The 18,089-nt window shown below is 42.6% G+C and overlaps 1 protein-coding gene across 1 annotated transcript in view; it reads left to right on the forward strand.

Annotated features, from left to right (window-relative positions):
- Positions 1 to 18,089, forward strand: part of RAB7A (RAB7A, member RAS oncogene family) — a 95,633-nt gene that overhangs the window by 45,265 nt on the left and 32,279 nt on the right. Inside the window, exon 2 of the mRNA XM_058288154.2 lies at positions 8,133 to 8,193. Coding sequence (XP_058144137.1) covers positions 8,141 to 8,193 — 53 coding nt within the window. The 5' untranslated portion in view covers positions 8,133 to 8,140. The remainder of the gene's footprint in view (positions 1 to 8,132; positions 8,194 to 18,089) is intronic.

Consider the following 18,089-nt stretch of genomic DNA (forward strand, 5'->3'; position numbering starts at 1 on the left):
CTGTTGGTTAACTCTAGGGAGAGATGGTGGTAGACCTGCTGGGTGTGGTATAAAGTGCAACCCCCGTTCCCATGGTGGTGATTAACAGTAGCATGCTGAGTAACACGGAAGGGGTTGAATGTCTCCATACACTGAAATGTCTAGCAATCTTAAGGGTAATGAAGAGTTTTTAATAATGTGGGGAGATAGCTAATTTACACAAGGCAGGTTGCAAAGTTGTATATACAGTGTAATCTCAACTATTTTAAGGCAAACTGGGATGACTTATTCCCAGATGCTAATAGTGATTGCTTCTAAGAGATGCATTTTTCTACAATTCAATACTGTAGTGGGGAATGTGAGAGCAGAAAAGCCAGTGGTGTGACTTGTTGTTGGCTTATTTATTTATTTTTAAAAGGTACCAGAGATTAAACCCAGGACCTCATACCTGGGAAGCAGACGCTCAGCCACTTGAACTACATCTGCTCCCCAGTGGGATGGTTCTGGACCAGGCTGCTTGGAAACACCAAGTCACTAATTATGTTAATGAATAGAGAAGGTTAATGGGTTTAACTGTTGCAGTGTTTTTGAACCTTTAGCATTTGATGACATATTTAGTGCCATCATCACCATTCTGTGTTGGCCACAACATGTAAATCAGAGCCGTGGTTGTAGGCCTTTTTCCATTGGTTTTCTAAATCTGGTGTGTGTGTGGGGGGTGTGTGTGTGCACTCCAGTGCCACGGGAAGCTTCTTTTAAATGGAATCTGCAGCCTACCCCTAGCCCTAGTGACCAGAATCCCTTTTGCAGTGGGAACTAGTATTGCAGAGTAGTGTTGTGGTTAGGTGTTGCGTCTTGGGCTGATACTCTGATAATTCCACCTCTGCTGTTTAATTGCTCTGTGACCTTGGACCTGATGGCATGGTTTGGGTTTCATTCCCTCCATTTTATACTCTTGTCTTGACGGCTTTGCACATGTGCTTTTTTTTTTTTTTTTTTTTTTTAAGATTTATTGTAGTTTATTCCTCCCCTTGCTCATTGCCCTCACTGTCTGCTTTCTATGTTCTTTTGCTTGCACTTTCTTCTATGTCTGCTTGTCTTCTTTTCTTTTCTAGGAGGCATCGGGAACCCATCCTGGAACCTTCCAGTGTGGGAGAGAGGCTCTCAATCACTTGAGCCACCCAGCTACCTGATTTATTGTGTCTCTCATTGTCTTTTTTCTCTCTGTCTCTTTTTTGTTGAATCCTCTTTTTGAGTCAGCTCTCCATGCAGACCCACTTACCTTTACCAGGAACCCCCAGGTATCCAACCTGGGACCTCCCATGTGTAGACAGGAGCCCAGTCACTTGAGCCACATCCACTTCCCTCTTTTGCAGATACTTTGCTTTCAGTTCCTTGCTGCTTCAGTACCATACATCCTTCACCTCCACTTGAGTGTACACACGATTGCATATTCCTGATAACTACAAAATTGTTCTGTGAAGAATTCAGATTTTGAAATTGCTTGCTGACCCCCAGCATCCTAGGACCCGCTCTTGTTTTCACCATATCAGTCCTTTGTTCTCCTTGCCCTTCCCCTGCCTACCCCTTTGCTTTCTCTGTTAGCACTTCTCTGACCTCACTCACTTCCGAGATGAAGAAAGTAAAAACTCCCGGCTAATGGAGGAAAACTGTAGCTTTTGGTTTGGTTATTACATGAGAAAGATACCTGAAGGAAAGAATTATTTTGGCGTGTATAGAATACTCTGGGTGTTTGGTTCAAAAACAATGCTTGTTTTTTAAAGGAAATCATTCCAAAGTAGGCCACTTTTGAGGCTTGGTTTAATAGCAAAGGGGAGGAAGTTTGTTCTGAATATGCCTTCTAAAAAGATTGTAGAGGGTATCCGTATTTAAGTGGATTAATGGATGCTATGTAAAATGCTCATCTCCAAGGAATGGGGTGTCAGTTGCTTTGTCTTCCTTTCTACTCTGCTTCACATTCTCCTATGTTTTAGAGAACTTTTTCTCAGGTAGAAATTTCAAACATTGTAGGATTTTAAAAAGTAGTTTCAATCTTCAGAAGTACACAAAGGTGGTAATGGAAACAGATAACAGAAATAGAAACTGCCAGTGGAGGTTATGAAGCACCCTTGCTTAGGCAGCTTCTTGTGACAAAAGTTAGGTTCAAGGGTTTTTGCTGTTTTGTTTTGTTTTGTTTTGATTTGTTTTTTCACTTCTTCTGGAAATGTATCCCTACTTGATCCTGGAGAGAAAATCATTAAGTACAAAAACCTAGCTCTTGGGAAGCAGATGTGGCTCCAGCCTACCACATGGGAGGCCCATGATTCGGTTCCCGGTGCCTCCTAAGGAAGACAGTGAACTGATGCAACAGGTAGGCACAGCAAGCTGACACAGCAAGGTAATGCAGCAAGAGACACAAGAAGAAAAACATAATGAGAGACGCAACAAAGCAGGGAGCAGAGGTGGCTTGAGTGATTAGGCACCTCCCTCCCACTTTGGAGGTCCTGGGTTCAGTTCCCAGTGCCTCCTAAAGAAACAAGACGAACAGACACACCAAGAGCAAACAACAAAGGGGTGGAGAGAAATACATAAATAGAAGTAAATCTTAAAGCGTAGAGGTGGCTCAAGTAGTTAGGCACCTCCCTCCCACATCAGAGGTCACAGATTCGGCTCCTGGCAACTCCTGAAGAAACAAGAAAAGATGAACAGGGAAGTGGATTTGTCTCAACTGATAGAGCATCTGCCTACCACATAGGAGGTCCAGGGTTCAAACCCAGGGCCTCCTGACCCGTGTGGTGAGCTGGCCCATACACAGCACTGATGCGCACAAGGAGTGTCATGCCACGCAGGGGTGTCCCCCACGTAGAGGAACACCACACACAAGGAGTACGCCCCGCAAGGAGAGCCACCCCGCACGAAGAAAGCACAGCCTGCCCAGGAGTGGTGCCGCACAGCCACTCCTGCTGCTAACACAGCAAGATGATACAACAAAAAAGAGACACAGATTCCCGGTGCTGCTGACAGGAATACAAGTGGACGCAGAAGAACACACAGCAAATGGACACAGAGAGCAGACAATGGGGAATGGGGAGAGAAATAAATAAAAAAGAATTCTTAAAAAAAAATAAGATAGACACAGCAAGTGAAAAACAAGGGAGTGGGGAGAAATAAGTAAATCGTATAAATAAATAAATCTTTTTAAAAAATCTAGCTTTTGACTTTTTTGCCAATTTAAAGCCATCAACATCCTAATGCAGGCAGATGTAGGATTCTTTTGGCTTTGGCTGTTAAGTACCATTTGTAAAAACCCTCGAATGTTTAGCAAGTCCTAAATGAAGATGAAAGTCTACATTGAGGTGCAGTTCATTTTCCATAACAAACAAGGAGTGTTTTTGTAATTCTAAGAGTAACACTTTTTTTCTCCAAAATGGAAGTAACTTTTTAATGAGTGTAAAGGTAATGTGCTTTTCCAAAAGGTCACAGTAAGTATAAAGAAAACAAAACCATGTGTAATCCTACAACACAGAAAAGCTTACTAATAACTGTATGTCGCCCTTTCAGCTTCCTGCATAAATGTTTTTACATTTAAACTTTTACTCCATTGGTAATCTGTTTTGAATCTGAGGTGTAGGGATCTCATCCTAATTCTCACAGATTTCCTGCTCTCACTGTTTAATGAATGGTTCGTCCTTTTGCCATTGAATTTTATGGTGCCATCTTTGTCAAATATGTTCATTTTTGGGGTCTCTCTCATTGGTTGTTTTAGTTGTATTCCAGCCCCACACTATTAATACTGTATTTTTATAATACATGTTTTCTAAGACTCATTAGGTCAAGTTCCCCATCATTACTCCTTTTTGAGGAAGAGGAGAAGGAGAGGGATTCATTTAGTCAAATTCAAAAAAATCCTTGGGAATGTTTAAATGGGTGAAAGTTGGCGTCTTTACATTAAGGTTTCCCATTTGGAAGTCTCTCTCATTCACATTCTCTTTGTCCCACAGAAATTGTCACTTTCCTCATTTAGATCCTGTACAATGTTAATCCAGGGGTAGCATTGTAATCTGGGAAAGTGAATCTTCAAGAAAATGAATTAGCAAAAGTCATGGAAATGTTTGTACTTTTTACTTGGTAACCTCCTTCCTAAACCGTACCCTTGGGTTAAGATGAATAAAACCCTTTCCCCTGTAGGAGAATTTGTATGGTAACTTTTAGCCCTTGTGTCTCTGGCAACCGAATAAAAATCAGAATATCAACTATGTTGCTGGGCAGTGTTGCTTATGATAAAATGTCCTGCGATTGGTGAACTGCATCTTCACTGGAAGAGCCTGGAAATACCTGATGGGAGTTCTGTTCCTTGGGTTTTGCTGAGTGTGGGCGTGCTTTCGTACTGCACACATCCCCTTGTGGGAGCCTGAACACTGCTACGGATTGGCTCCATTCTCGCTTGAGGAGTCTGCGTCGCCGTGTCTCCTCCATGTGAGCCCACAGTGTCCTTGCACCTGAGTTTCCTTGCTGCCCTGTGAGCAAGCTCTGTTCCCGTCCATGTCCTCAGGAGACTGGTGCCAGCTATGGCCTGCAGTAGTCTTGAGAGTCTGTGTCTTATTGAATCTGAGAAGAGCCCTCTTGTCCTGGTGAACATTACTCTTTCCTGAGGAAATGATCCCACAGGCAGGAAGTCCAAAGTGGTCTTTGTTACATTACTTTTTCCAAATTTTTGATAGACTAAAGGAACAGGAATGGCCAATTAAAAGCTTACATCACGCAGGAATATTCGGCATCAAGACTGTAATTTTGAAACACTAGAACAAGGATAAATTATGATGTGGGAGAAACAAAATACCAGATGAACTGCTGAGGATGTGTGCTTACTGTCGTGGGAATTTAGGTGATTTTTGTGCAGGGTCTTCAGGTAGTTTTCAGGGTTAATAATAACCTGTGATTTGCAGAAGAGGAAAGCCGCTCAGGCGTGTGAGCTTTGCTGCCTGAGGGTCAGCTGGGTGAGAGGGCCGCACCAGCCTCCCTGAGAGGGACGCAGAAGGAAGGGAACAAAAATGAATTCTCTTGCAGATTTTTAATATTATTAAACAGTATTTGGGGAAGTGGATTTGGCTCAACTGAGAGCGTCCACCTACCACATAGGAGGTCCAGAGTTCAAACCCAGGGCCTCCTGATGCGTATGGCAAGCTGGCCCACATGCAGTGCTGATGCTCACAAGGAGTGCTGTGCCACTCAGGGGTGTCCCCCATGTAGGGTCGCCCTACATTCAAGGAGTGCACCCCTCGAGGAGAGCCGCCCCATTGCAAAAAAAGCACAGCCTGCCTAGGAGTGGCACCGCACACACAGAGAGCTGACACAGCAAGATAACGCAACAAAAAGAGACACAGATTCCCGGTGCCACTGACAAGAATGTAAGCAGACAAAGAAGAACACACAGCAAGTGGACACAGAGAGCAAACAACTGGGGTGGGGGGGAGGGGAGAGAAATAAAGCTTTTTTAAAAACCATAGTGTTTGGTACACCAGTGAAACTTCATTAATAAACCAAGTTATGCAAATCCCTTTTCCCACTCTCAAAATCAGTGACTTTCACATATTCCTCAAGGATACTTTCCAGAGTTTCATCTTCTTTTCATCCCTTTCCTTAATTTGCTCTTCTTTGTATTCAAAACTCGCCCAGAGTGTCACAGTCTGAATTCTAGCTCGGAATGTGATACCAGATCACAGAGGGCTTGAGGGCGTCACTGGGAAGGAAGGTGGTACTAGTGGGGAGCCACAAATGGATGATTTGAGGTATACCTCTCACTGTTGCTAAAAAGAGAATCCTAGCGAGGACGGAGGCCTGAAGGAAGCATGCACTGCCTCTTTCGCATCCCAGCTAGCACTGGTAGGATATTTATCCACAAATGGTGTCTTACAGCCCAGCCTTGAGCTTGAGGCAGTGGGCAGCACGAACCTTGCTGTAGGCCATGGGCCCTGGTGTAAGCTCCTGGTAAAGTATCCCTCCAGCCTGGCCCCCAGCCCCACAGTGCTGTGGCCACAAGAAAGACTCTGGAACCACAGAAGACAGCCTCTGTTGAGAGCATAGCGCTCCTTACCTACACTTGCCTTTGGGAACAGTCAGTTCTCGTTTCCTCTGTGTGTCCTTTTTGGTGTAATACTGCCTTGAGAAAGAAGAACAGTTGTTAGCCCAGCATTTCAGAAAAGGGGGATGGAGCTTAATCAGACCTTGCCGAGGTCCTGTGACTTACTGGTTCTCTCTGCCCTTAAAGACTGTATTCTGCTGTTTGGTCATCTGTATTTGGCACACCTTAAAATGAGAGCAGCCAACGTTTATTCAACACTGTATTCCGGTCACTGTCGTAAGCAGTCCTCAGCATGGTTAGGATGTAAGAATTGTTATCCCAGTGTCCCTCTCCCTATCCCAGTGGAGCGGTTAAATGATTTGCCCAAGGTCACCCAGCTAATAAGTGGCAAAGCCAGAATAAACATCCAGGTAGTCGGGATTTAGAAGTCTTTGCATGCTTAAATCACATCCAGTGTAGGTGGTTACCATCAGCCCTAGCTTTCAAGACACTAGATAGTTAAAGATGAAACTAAAAAGTAGCTGTTCTGAAACCCAGTCTGGCTGCCTTGTTTTCCCAAACTGTAGAAGAGTTAACAGGTTTAATTGAACCCACTTAATTACCTACTTTATGTGTAAACATTTATCTCCCCCAGCTTCACAGATGGCAGGCGATGTTGATCCTTGCCTGCCCTGGCTACTTTAATGTCTGCTGAGGGTGCAGAGCCAAAGTGATATCAGAAGATAGTGGTCATTTTTGAGGACGCTCCCATTCAATCTTGAGTTTCTGATGTTAAGAGAGGGTATAGGCCTTCTACTGAGGATCTCACTGTCTGAAGAGGAGTGTTCCTCCAGCAAGCCTTAGAGAAGTCAGTTGGACATTGGGGTCCAGAATTTAAGGCTCCTCTTTTTCTGAAAGTCACTGAGCCAGGCTCTGGAGACTCAAGGTAAATAAGGCAGGAGCCCTGTCTTGGTATGGGGAGTACTGGAAGAGAGTTGCAAAGATGAGGCATCTTGACATATTGTCAGGATAGAGGTGGCTGTCTAGAAGGTTTTCTGGAAAAGGTCATCCCTAGAGCTGCAAAGTCAAGTATTATTCATGTACTGAACCTATATATATGTGTGTACACATTTTTTTAAAGATTTTATTTCTCCCCACCCACTCACTGTTTGCACTTGCTGTGTCTGTCTGCCTTGTTTCCTTAGGAGGCAGACACCGGGAACTGAACCTGGGACCTCTGATGTGGGAGGGAGGCCCTTAATTGCTTGAGCCACTTCCGCTCCCTGTTTTGTTGTATCTCTCCTTATGTTTTCCCTCGTGTCTCTTGTTGCGTCATCTTGTTGCATCAGCTTGCCATGCCTGCCCATTGCACCACTCACCATCTTCTTTAGGAAGCACTGGGAACTGAACCAGAGCCCTCCCGTGGGGTAGGCGGGAGCCCAATCACTTGACCACATCCACTTACCTAAACCAATGTATATATTTTTTAAATTTTATTTAAGTTGAAGTTTAGCATTCTTACATGAACATACATTAACTGATATTTGATTGGTAATTTTGTACTAGGCACTGGGGATGTGGTGGGGAATAAAACTGTCTTCATGGAGATTGTTAGAAAAAACGAGAAGACAAATACAGTTTTTCAAAAATAATTAAGTAGTGGTAAGTGCACTGCAGGAAAAATAAAGCAGAATAAAGGGATAGAGAACAAATGGGAGAGGGGGAGTGCTAGTTTAGATTAAATGGTCATCTCTCTGAAGAAATGATACTTGAGTACAGACCTCAATGAAGAGAGTTGTTAAATTGGAGCATTAATGCACATTGCTGTGAACAGCATCCAAGCTAGAGAATACATCTGTTGGATTACTCCTGGGGCAAGATGGCCCTACCTTGCTATTTTGACAAGCTCTTGGGACCAGAGTTCTGATATCAGAGCATGCTCTTTCTTTATCAGGGTTCCCCTGGGCTTGTGGGAAAAGAGCAGGAAGGCGCAGGGCACAGCACACTGGGCTGCTTTGATGTTGAAGACAAGGGAGGAGTTCAACTGAGGGTTTCCATCACGCTCACGATTCTTTCTTCTTTCCTCTTTCAGTTTGAAGGATGACCTCTAGGAAGAAAGTGCTGCTGAAAGTTATCATCCTGGGAGATTCTGGGTAAGTGTTTCTCATGAATTGGAGTTCAGCGGATTGGCTTAGATTTAGGCTTGACTTTCTTGGTGCCTCTGCCCTCCACTCTATTGTGGCCACTTCCTTCTCCAGTTGCACTGGTGTAGGGCCTTAGGTCTCCCTGCTGTGTCAGGGCAGGGCAGAGGTGCAGTGATCCTTGAAGTAGTATCTTTCATTCCCTGATATTCAGCCTGATTTGAGGGGAAGGTTGACTACTTGAACTTCCCTAACTAAGGGTAGGCCTTTTCATGGAATCCCTTTTTTCCAAGCTGGTTAGACTGTGGAGTCCTGTTGATTTGGATTTATTGTCATTGACTTCACCTCTCTGGTGTGTGTTTGTTTGTTTGTTTCTTTTAGGAGGTACCGGGGAATGAACCCAGGACCTTTTACATGGGAAGCAGGCGCTCAACCACTGAGCTACATCTCCCCAATGAGAGATGGGTTTTTTATTTGTTTTTAAGAGGTACTGGGGATCAAACCCGGGAAGTGCTTGTACATGGGAAGCAGGCACTCAACCACTTCGCTACATCCGCTTCTGAAAAGTTTTTTTTTGTTTGTTTGTTTTTTGAGGTACCAGGAGCCGGGGATTGAACCCAGGATCTCCTGTGTGGGAAGCTGGCGCTCAACCACCAAGCCACATTGGCTCCCCTGAATTGGATTTTTCATTTGTTTTGCTTAAGTTTTTGCTTTTTCAGGAGGCACCAGCAGCCAAACCCAGGACCTCCCATATGGGAAGCGGGGGCTCACCTGTTGGAGCCACATCCTTCCCCCACAGTGGGTTTTGATTGCACTGTGGGTTTTGGTATCGTGCACAGTACCTTCCTACTGCTGTGTCTCACTCAGGCCTGTGTGCAGAAGAGCCTGGGACTGGAGGACTGGCCCAGATAACTACTTTTTTAGTAGTTCTTAAGATTCTCTGGCTGTGCTTTTCAGACTTGCATCTAAAGTGACCTTTGAAATCATTGACTGATGGGGGACTGCACATTAATAATACTAATAATGATATATGGAGGTTTGCCGTTTTATTCCACAGTTCCCTGTCCCTGCTTTTAGAAGCCAGTGATTTTTGTTTCATTCATGGCTGACTGATTTCAGTCACCTGAGGGGCCTTTTTTTTTTTTTTTAATATTTATTTATTTATTTATTTTAATTACATTAAAAAAATATATGAGGTCCCATTCAACCCCACCGCCCCCGCCCCCCACTCCCCCCACAGCAACACTCTCTCCCATCATCGTGATACATCCATTGCACCTGCTAAGTTCATCTCTGAGCATCACTGCACCCCATAGTCAATGGTCCACATCATAGCCCAGACTCTCTCATGTTCCATCCAGTGGGCCCTGGGGGGATCTACAGTGTCCCGTAATTGTCCGTGAAGCACTATCCAGGACAACTCCACGTCCCGAAAACGCCTCCACATCTCATCTCTTCCTCCCGTTCCCCACACCCAGCAGCCCCCATGGCTACCGTTCCCACACCCATTCCACATTTTCTCTGTGGACATTGGATTGGTTGTGTCCATTGCACACCTATGTCAAGTGAGGGCTTAGATTCCACATGGGTACTGGATGCACTCTTCCCGCTTCTAGTTGTAGACACTCTAGGCTCCATGTTGTGGTGGTTGACCTTCTTCAACTCCATGTTAGCTGAGTGGAGTAAGTCCAATAAGTCAAAGTGTAGGAGCTGAAGTCTGTTGAGGCTCTGGGCCTGGGTGTCATATTATCAGTACAGAGATTCAAATCCCCTACATATATCTTAAACCCAGCACCAACTACAATTCCAATAAAGTAGCATGCAAGTCTTGTGAAAAGAGATCCCCTCTGAGTCCATTTCCATCACGCAGAAACACCAGCTCCAAAGAAGGGCCATCTGTCATGGCAGTGAACCCCTTCTGCCATGACCATAGAACCCGTGGGTCTCTTTATCCCTCAAAAGAACCAATACCTGGGGTTGTATCTACCTTATCTGTCTCTTAGACTCTGTTCAGTTGTACATAGGGGTATTCCTTCTGACAACCTCCAGACTCTTTTTTAGAGACTCACAGCCTTATAATCTCATTTCTCCTTTCCATTTCCCCCTTACATTAGGTCAAACCGCTTCCCGAAGTCATGTTATTATATGTAGACAGGTATATTCTGCTGTTCCGCATTGAATCTTTAATTCAAGGTCATTTTCTAGTTGCTTCTTCAGCTGGTATGTGGTAGTGATCCCTCGGTGCCAGGGAGGCTCATCCCCGGGTGTCGTGTCCCACGCTGGGGGGAATGCATCACATCTACACGCTGAGTTTGGCTGTGAGAGTGGCCACATTTGAGTAACATGAAGGCTGTCAGGAGGAAACCCCCAGGCACAATGCTACTCTAGGCCTTGTTCTTATTGCAGGTGCATAGGCTCAAAAGTGTAGCCATTAGTATCAAGAGCCCACTGTTGGGCCCTCCTTCCTTCCTGGTTCTTGCCGTTGCACCTGGAGGATTGCCGCTGCTCTCCCAGGGCCCACAACAGCGACCCCCCGGCCAGGAGCCCAGTACCCCCCCAGCTGTTGTTTTTAATTGTTTCCACTATGAGTATATATAGACATTACCATATACCCTGGGCATATGCCCTGTATAACTCCCTGTCAACCATATATATCCTGTCAATAACATCCCATATCAGTATTCCTCCGCTGCCATTGTTGAACCACTCTGTGATCCAAAACTTCCCGTAAAGTGAATCCCAACATAATGTCAGCTTCAGAAGAGTCTTAGATCACCAAAATTCATATATACAATATACACTATTTCCCCAGATCCACCATAAAACCTTTTCCCTTCCACAGCAATAATCTTTTAACTTATTCATATCATATTTCCTGAAACTGATGTACAGATTCCAAAACTATAGTTTTCAAACAAGGTAACATTTGTGCTTACTATGTGGTCCATACTTTAGGTTGTACAGTTTTCTAAATTTTTTAGTTATCCTATGTTTTGTCTTATGGTTTTCATTATTAGTCTGTCGTCCCCTATATGTTTTTGGTGTAATATTAGGTGTTTTATATTCATCCTCGTGTACTCTCACATAACTCCTCTTTTGCCCCCTTATTTACCTTTGTTCCATCCATTGCACGTCCATTTTCCCCTCCCCTTAGGGCCCACAACGCCTGCCAATCTAATGCCCTGGGAGCCGTCCTTTCTCACGAGAGATACAGTTCTCTCTATTCGACGGCATTAGTCTTCCCCAGGATATGGGTCCACCCCACCCAATGGTAGAACCCACCTTGGTAAAATGAGCCTTCAGCTATTCCCTCCGGAGTCCGTCCCGCATCAGACCATACCCCCTGAGCGTCCTAACCAGGTGACCCTCCTATTTATACTTTGATAAGTTTTACTCAACATTTAGTTCTCAACGAACTTCTGGCACTCTCCCATGTTTGTATGTTGCCCCTCCCTCCCACCTATTTCTTGGACCATATTACCCCTCTTCCCATCCCCAGCCCCTCTCAAACCCAGAAAACCCCACCCGAAGGTAACCCCTTGCCCCCATTTTGTCCCTTCTTTGTGCTCATACTTACCCCCAGCTCATCACAGATTCCACCCCTACAGACATTAACTCACATCCTTCCTCCACCCCCCGATTTCTAGTAAGCCACTTTTCCAGACTCTAGCTCTCTGAGGCAGTTAACTTATTTCATATCATTGAGGTCATATAGTATTTGTCCTTCAATGCCTGGGTTGCTTCACTTAACATAAGATTCTCAAGGTTCATCCATGTTATCACGTGCGATTGTAGTGTATTGGTTCTTACAGCTGAGTAGTATTCCATTGTGTGTATATACCACATTTTATTGATCCACTCATCTGCTGATGGACTTTTGGATTGATTCCAACTTTTGGCGATGGTGAACAATGCTGCTATGAACATTGGTGTACATATATCGGTTTGTGTCCTTGTTTTCAGATCTGATGGGTATATACCCAGCAGTGGTATTGCTGGGTCATATGGCAAATCTATGGATAATTTTTTGAGAAACTGCCAAACTGTCCTCCAGAATGGTTGGATCCTTCTGCATTCCCACCAGCAATGGATGAGTGTTCCCCTTTCTTCACATCCTCTCCAGCATTTGTATTCTACTGTTTTTTTCATGGCTGCCAATCTTATGGGAGTAAGATGGTATCTCATTGTAGTTTTGATTTGCATTTCCCTGATAGCTAGGGATTTGGAGCATTTTTTCATGTGCTTTTTAGCCATTTGTATTTCTTCTTTGGAGAAGTGTCTGTTTAATCTTTTTCCCATTTTTTAAATGGGTTGTTTATCTTTTTGTTTTCGAGATCTATGAGTTCTTTATATATGCAAGTTATAAGTCTCTTATCAGATATATGGTTGCCAAATATTTTCTCCCATTGTGTGGGTTCCCTTTTTACTTTCTTGACAAACTCCTTTGAGGTGCAGAAGGCTTTAATTTTGAGGTAGTCCCATTTATCTATTTGTTCTTTTGCTGCTCGTGCTTTTGGTGTGATATTCATGAAGCCATTTCCTATTACAAGGTCCTGTAGATGTTTCCCTACACTGCTTTCTAAGGTCTTTATGGTCTTGGCTCTTATATTTAGGTCTTTGATCCATCTTGAGTTGATCTTTGTATAAGGTGTGAGATGGTAATCCTCTTTCATTCTTCTACATATAGCTATCCAGTTCTCCAGGCACCATTTGTTGAATAGGCCATTCTCTCCCAGTTGTGAGGGTTTGGTGGCTTTATCGAATATTATATGGCTATATACATGAGGTTCTATATCTGAACTTTCAATTCGATTCCATTGGTCTGTGTGTCTCTCCTTATGCCAGTACCATGCTGTTTTCACTACTGTAGCTTTGTAGTATGTTTTGAAGTCAGGAAGTGTGATTCCTCCTATTTCATTTTTCTTTTTCAATATGTCTTTGGCTATTCGGGGCCTCTTTCTATTCCAAATAAATTTCATAGTTAGTTTTTCTAGTTCCTTAAAGAAGGCTGTGTTGATTTTTATTGGGATTGCATTGAATGTATAGATCAGTTTTGGTAGGATAGACATCTTAATAATATTCAGTCTTCCTATCCATGAACAGGGAATATTCTCCCATTTATTTAGGTCTTCTTTGATTTCCTTGAACAATCTTGTATAGTTCTCGATGTATAAGTTTTTTACCTCTTTAGTTAAATTTATTCCTAAGTATTTGATTTTTTTATTTACTATTGTGAATGGTATTTGTTTCTTTTCTTTTTTTTTTTTTTTAAAGATTTATTTATTTATTTAATTTCCCCCCCCTCCCCTGGTTGTCTGTTCTTGGTGTCTATTTGCTGCGTCTTGTTTCTTTTGTCTGCTTTTGTTTCTTTGTCTGCTTCTGTTGTCGTCAGCGGCACAGGAAGTATGGGCGGCGCCATTCCTGGGCAGGCTGCACTTTCTTTTCACGCTGGGCGGCTTTCCTCACGGGCGCACTCCTTGTGCGTGGGGGCTCCCCCACGCGGGGGACACCCTTGCGTGGCACGGCACTCCTTGCGCGCATCAGCACTGCGCATGGCCAGCTCCACACGGGTCGAGGAGGCCCGGGGTTTGAACCACGGACCTCCCATATGGTAGACGGACACCCTAACCACTGGGCCAAAGTCCGTTTCCCGGTATTTGTTTCTTGATTTCCTCCTGATCTTGCTCATTATTGGTATATAGAAATGCTACTGATTTTTGCGCATTGATCTTATAACCTGCGACTTTGCTAAACTCATTTATGAGTTCTAGGAGCTTTGTTGTAGATCTCTCAGGGTTTTCTATATATAGGATCATGTCATCTGCAAATAATGAAATTTTGACTTCTTCCCTTCCAATTTGAATGCCTTTTATATCTGGTTCTTGTCTCAGTGCTCGAGCCAGTACTTCCAAGACAATGTTAAATAGGAGCGGAGACAATGGGCATCCTTGTCTTGTTCCTGATTTTAGAGGTAAGGATTTCAGGATTTCGCCATTGTAAACAATGTTGGCTTTAGGTTTTTCATATATACTCTTTATCATGTTCAAAAAGTTTCCTTGTATTCCGATCTTTTGGAGTGTTTTTATCAGGAAGGGGTGCTGTATTTTGTCAAATGCCTTTTCTGCATCTATAGATATAATCATGTGGTTTTTTTCTCTCAATCTGTTTATATGGTGTATTACATTGATTGATTTTCTTATGTTGAACCATCCTTGCATACCTGGGATAAATCCCACTTGGTCATGGTGTATAATTCGTTTAATGTGTTGTTGAATACGATTAGCAAGTATTTTGTTAAGTATTTTTGCGTCTAGGTTCATTAGAGAAATTGGTCTGTAATTTTCCTTTCTTGTGGTGTCTTTGTTTGGCTTTGGTACTAGGGTAATGTTGGCATCATAGAAGGAATTAGGCAGTGTTCCTTCTGTTTCGATTTTTTGGAATAGTTTCAACAGGATTGGTGTTAGTTCTTTCCGGAATGTTTTGTAGAATTCACCTGTGAAGCCGTCTGGCCCTGGGCTCTTCTTAGTTGGGAGATTTTTAATGACTGATTCTATCTCTTTGCTTGTGATTGGTTTGTTAAGATCATCAATTTCTTCTTTCGTCAGTATGGGCTGCTTATGTATTTCTAGGAATTTGTCCATTTCCTCTAAATTGTCATTTTTGTTGGAATATAGTTTTTCAAAGTATCCTCTTATGATAGTCTTTATTTCTGTGGGGTCAGTGGTGGTATCACCTTTCTCATTTCTTATTTTGTGTATTTGCATCTTTTCTCTTTTTTTCTTTGTTAGTCTCGCTAAAGGTTTGTCAATTTTGTTGATCTTCTCAAAAAACCAGCTCTTGGTCTTGTTTATTTTTTCAAGTGCTTTCTTATTTTCTATTTCATTTAGTTCTGCTCTTATCTTTGTTATTTCCTTCCTTCTTCTTCCTTTGGGTTACTTTGTTGTTGTTTTTCTAATTCCTTCAAATGTGCAGTTAATTCTTCAATTTCTGCTCTTCTTTTTTGATATATGAATTTATGGCTATAAATTTCCCTCTCAGTACCGCTTTTGCTGCATCCCATAAATTTTGGTATGTTGTGTTATCATTATCATTTGTTTCAAGGTAGTCATTGATTTCTTTTGAGATTTCCTCTTTGACCCACTGTTTTTCTAAGAGTGTGCTGTTTAATTTCCAAATTGTCGTGTGAAGTCTGGGTCTCTGTCCCTTGCAAATTTCCAGCTTCACTCCACTGTGGTCAGAGATATTGTTTTGTATGATTTCGATCTTTCTGAATTCATTAAGCCTTTCTTTGTGGCCTAGCATATGGTCAATCTTGGAGAATGTTCCATGTGCGTTTGAGAAAAATGTATATCCTGCTGTGTTTGGGTGTAATGATCTATATATGTCTATTAGATCCAGCTCTTCTAATATACTGTTCAAATGTTTTGTTTCTTTAGTGATTCTCTTTTGAGATGTTCTGTCCAGAGTTGATAGTGGTGTATTAAAATCCCCCACTATAATTGTAGATGCATCTATTCTTTCACTTAGTTTTTCCAGCATTTGCCTCACATATTTAGAGGGGCCCTTGTTAGGAGCATAAATATTTATGATTGTTCGATCTTCTTGACAAATTGTCCCTTTCACTAAAATATAGTATCCTTCTTTGTCTCTCACAATTGTTTCGCATTTAAAGTCTATTTTGTCTGATATTAATATAGCTACTCCTGCCTTTTTTTGGTTGTTGTTTGCTTGTATGATTGTTTTCCAGCCATTCACTTTCAACCTCCATGAGTCTCTGGGTCTAAGATGTGTCTCTTGTAGGCAGCATATAGATGGGTCGTATTTCCTTATCCAGTGTCCCAGTCTGAATCTTTTGATAGGTGAGTTTAATCCGTTGACATTCAGTGTTATTACGTTTAGAGAGTTATTTATGGTAGCCATATTTTGGTTGGATTTGTGTTTGTTATATTTTGTTTGTATTATTTTATTTTCCCCTTCTATTTTTGTCTTTCTTGTTGCTTTTACACTCTCCTCCATCTCTGACTGTCCTGTTTTTTCCTTTCTTCCTGCAGAATTCCCTTAAGAATTTCTTGAAGGGGAGGTTTCTTGTTGATATACTCTTTCAGTTTCTGTTTGTCTGTGAATATTTTGAACTCTCCATCATTTTTGAATGCTAGTTTAGCTGGATAGAGTATTCTTGGTTGGAAATTTTTTTCCTTCAGTACCTTGACTATATCATACCACTGCCTTCTTGCCTCCATCGTTTCAGATGAGAAATCAGCACTTAATCTTATGGAGTTTCCCTTGTATGTGATGGTTTTCTTTTCTCTTGCTGCTTTTAGAATTTTTTCTTTGTCTTGAGCATTGGATAATTTGACAAGTATATGTCTTGGGGTGGGCCTGTTGGGGTTTATGACCAGTGGAGTGCGCTGTGCTTCTTGGATATGTACATCTGTCTCTTTCAGTAGATTTGGGAAGTTTTCATTCATTATTTCCTGCAACACTCCTTCTGACCCCTTTCCCTTCTCTTCTCCTTCTGGAATGCCTATAATACGTATGTTTGAGCGTTTTGCGTTATCATTCAGGTCCCTAAGTCCTATCTGGATTTTTTCTACCTTTTTATTGACCACTTCTATCTGTTTGATTTCCAATGCACTGTCTTCCACATCACTAATTCTCTGCTCTGCCTCTTCTAGTCTGCTGATATTTGCTGCAAGTGTATTTTTGATTTCTTGAACTGTGGTGTTCATTCCCATCATATCTGTTATTTTTTTGCGCATGTCTGCAATTTCCCCTCCAAGTGTTGTCTTCACGCTGTTAACCTCTTTCATTACTTCATCAAATTTGTCGGTGATAAATGTCTGAGATCTTTCATTGCTTGTGCGAAGTCCTGCCCCCCTTCCTGATTTTCAGTTTGTTGATTGGATTCAGCCATGTTTTCCTGATTACTGGTTTGGTTTGTAGATTTTTGTTGCTGTCTTGTCAACATTTTTTCTTGACGGGTTTAATCAGTTCCTTAGCTTCTTTGTCTAGTCTTGGAGATTAATTAGCCGTTGTTTTTGCGTAAGTGTTATATCTTCTCTTTGTCACTTTGTTCTTCTTATTCCAATTTCTTATTGCTAGTTAAGCTCACTTTAAAGGAAAGTATTAGTGCTGGGGAAAGTCAATTGTGTAAGGAAGGAAAAAGTGTGAAGTAGTATTGGTGATATATGTTTACAAAGCAACAATATGAGTTCTGGGAGGATGGAGGTTAGATCTTGTAAATTGTGTAGAGTTATAGTAGTAGGAAAGTACCTATAATGAGGTAGACGACTGAATATGGGAGGAATGTGGTACGTACTAAGAGGCTATTGTTTTCGTGAGAGAGGGAAAGAGAAAAGAAAGGTAATAGTTTCAGGGACGAATACCAGATGGAAAACTAAACAAAGGTATTAGAAATTAAGAGTTAGACACTTTGTGGATCAAAGAAAGGGAGATGGAATATAGGAGAGATAGCAGATGGTGGAGGATATCAAGTTGTAGGGGAAAGGGGATAGTGTAGATAGGCTAAATCTATTCACAGAGAAATGAGGCAGTGGAGGGTGAGGAAACCCAGCAAATGTGAGGTATTTCCTGTAGGACCTATTGTATTGTTAAGGTAAAATAGTATAAGAAGAATATTGGGGACAAGAAAAAGAGGATTGAAAAAAAAAAAAAAAAAAGAACAACAACAACAAAAAATAAAAAACAAAAACCAAAGAACAGAAACCCCGCCGCCAGGCTCGGCTGGGCTCAGCTGGGCTCCGGTCCCCCGCCCGCCGCGGCTCGGCTGGGCTCGGCTGGGCTCGGCTTTCCTGCCCGCCGCCCGGCGCAGCGCAGCTCGGCTCTCCCGCTCGCCACCCGGCGCGGCGCGGCGCGGCGCGGCTCGGCCGAGCTCAGCTGGGCTCCGC

Source organism: Dasypus novemcinctus, chromosome 26 (assembly GCF_030445035.2).
Source record: "Dasypus novemcinctus isolate mDasNov1 chromosome 26, mDasNov1.1.hap2, whole genome shotgun sequence".
Classification (NCBI taxonomy): domain Eukaryota; kingdom Metazoa; phylum Chordata; class Mammalia; order Cingulata; family Dasypodidae; genus Dasypus; species Dasypus novemcinctus.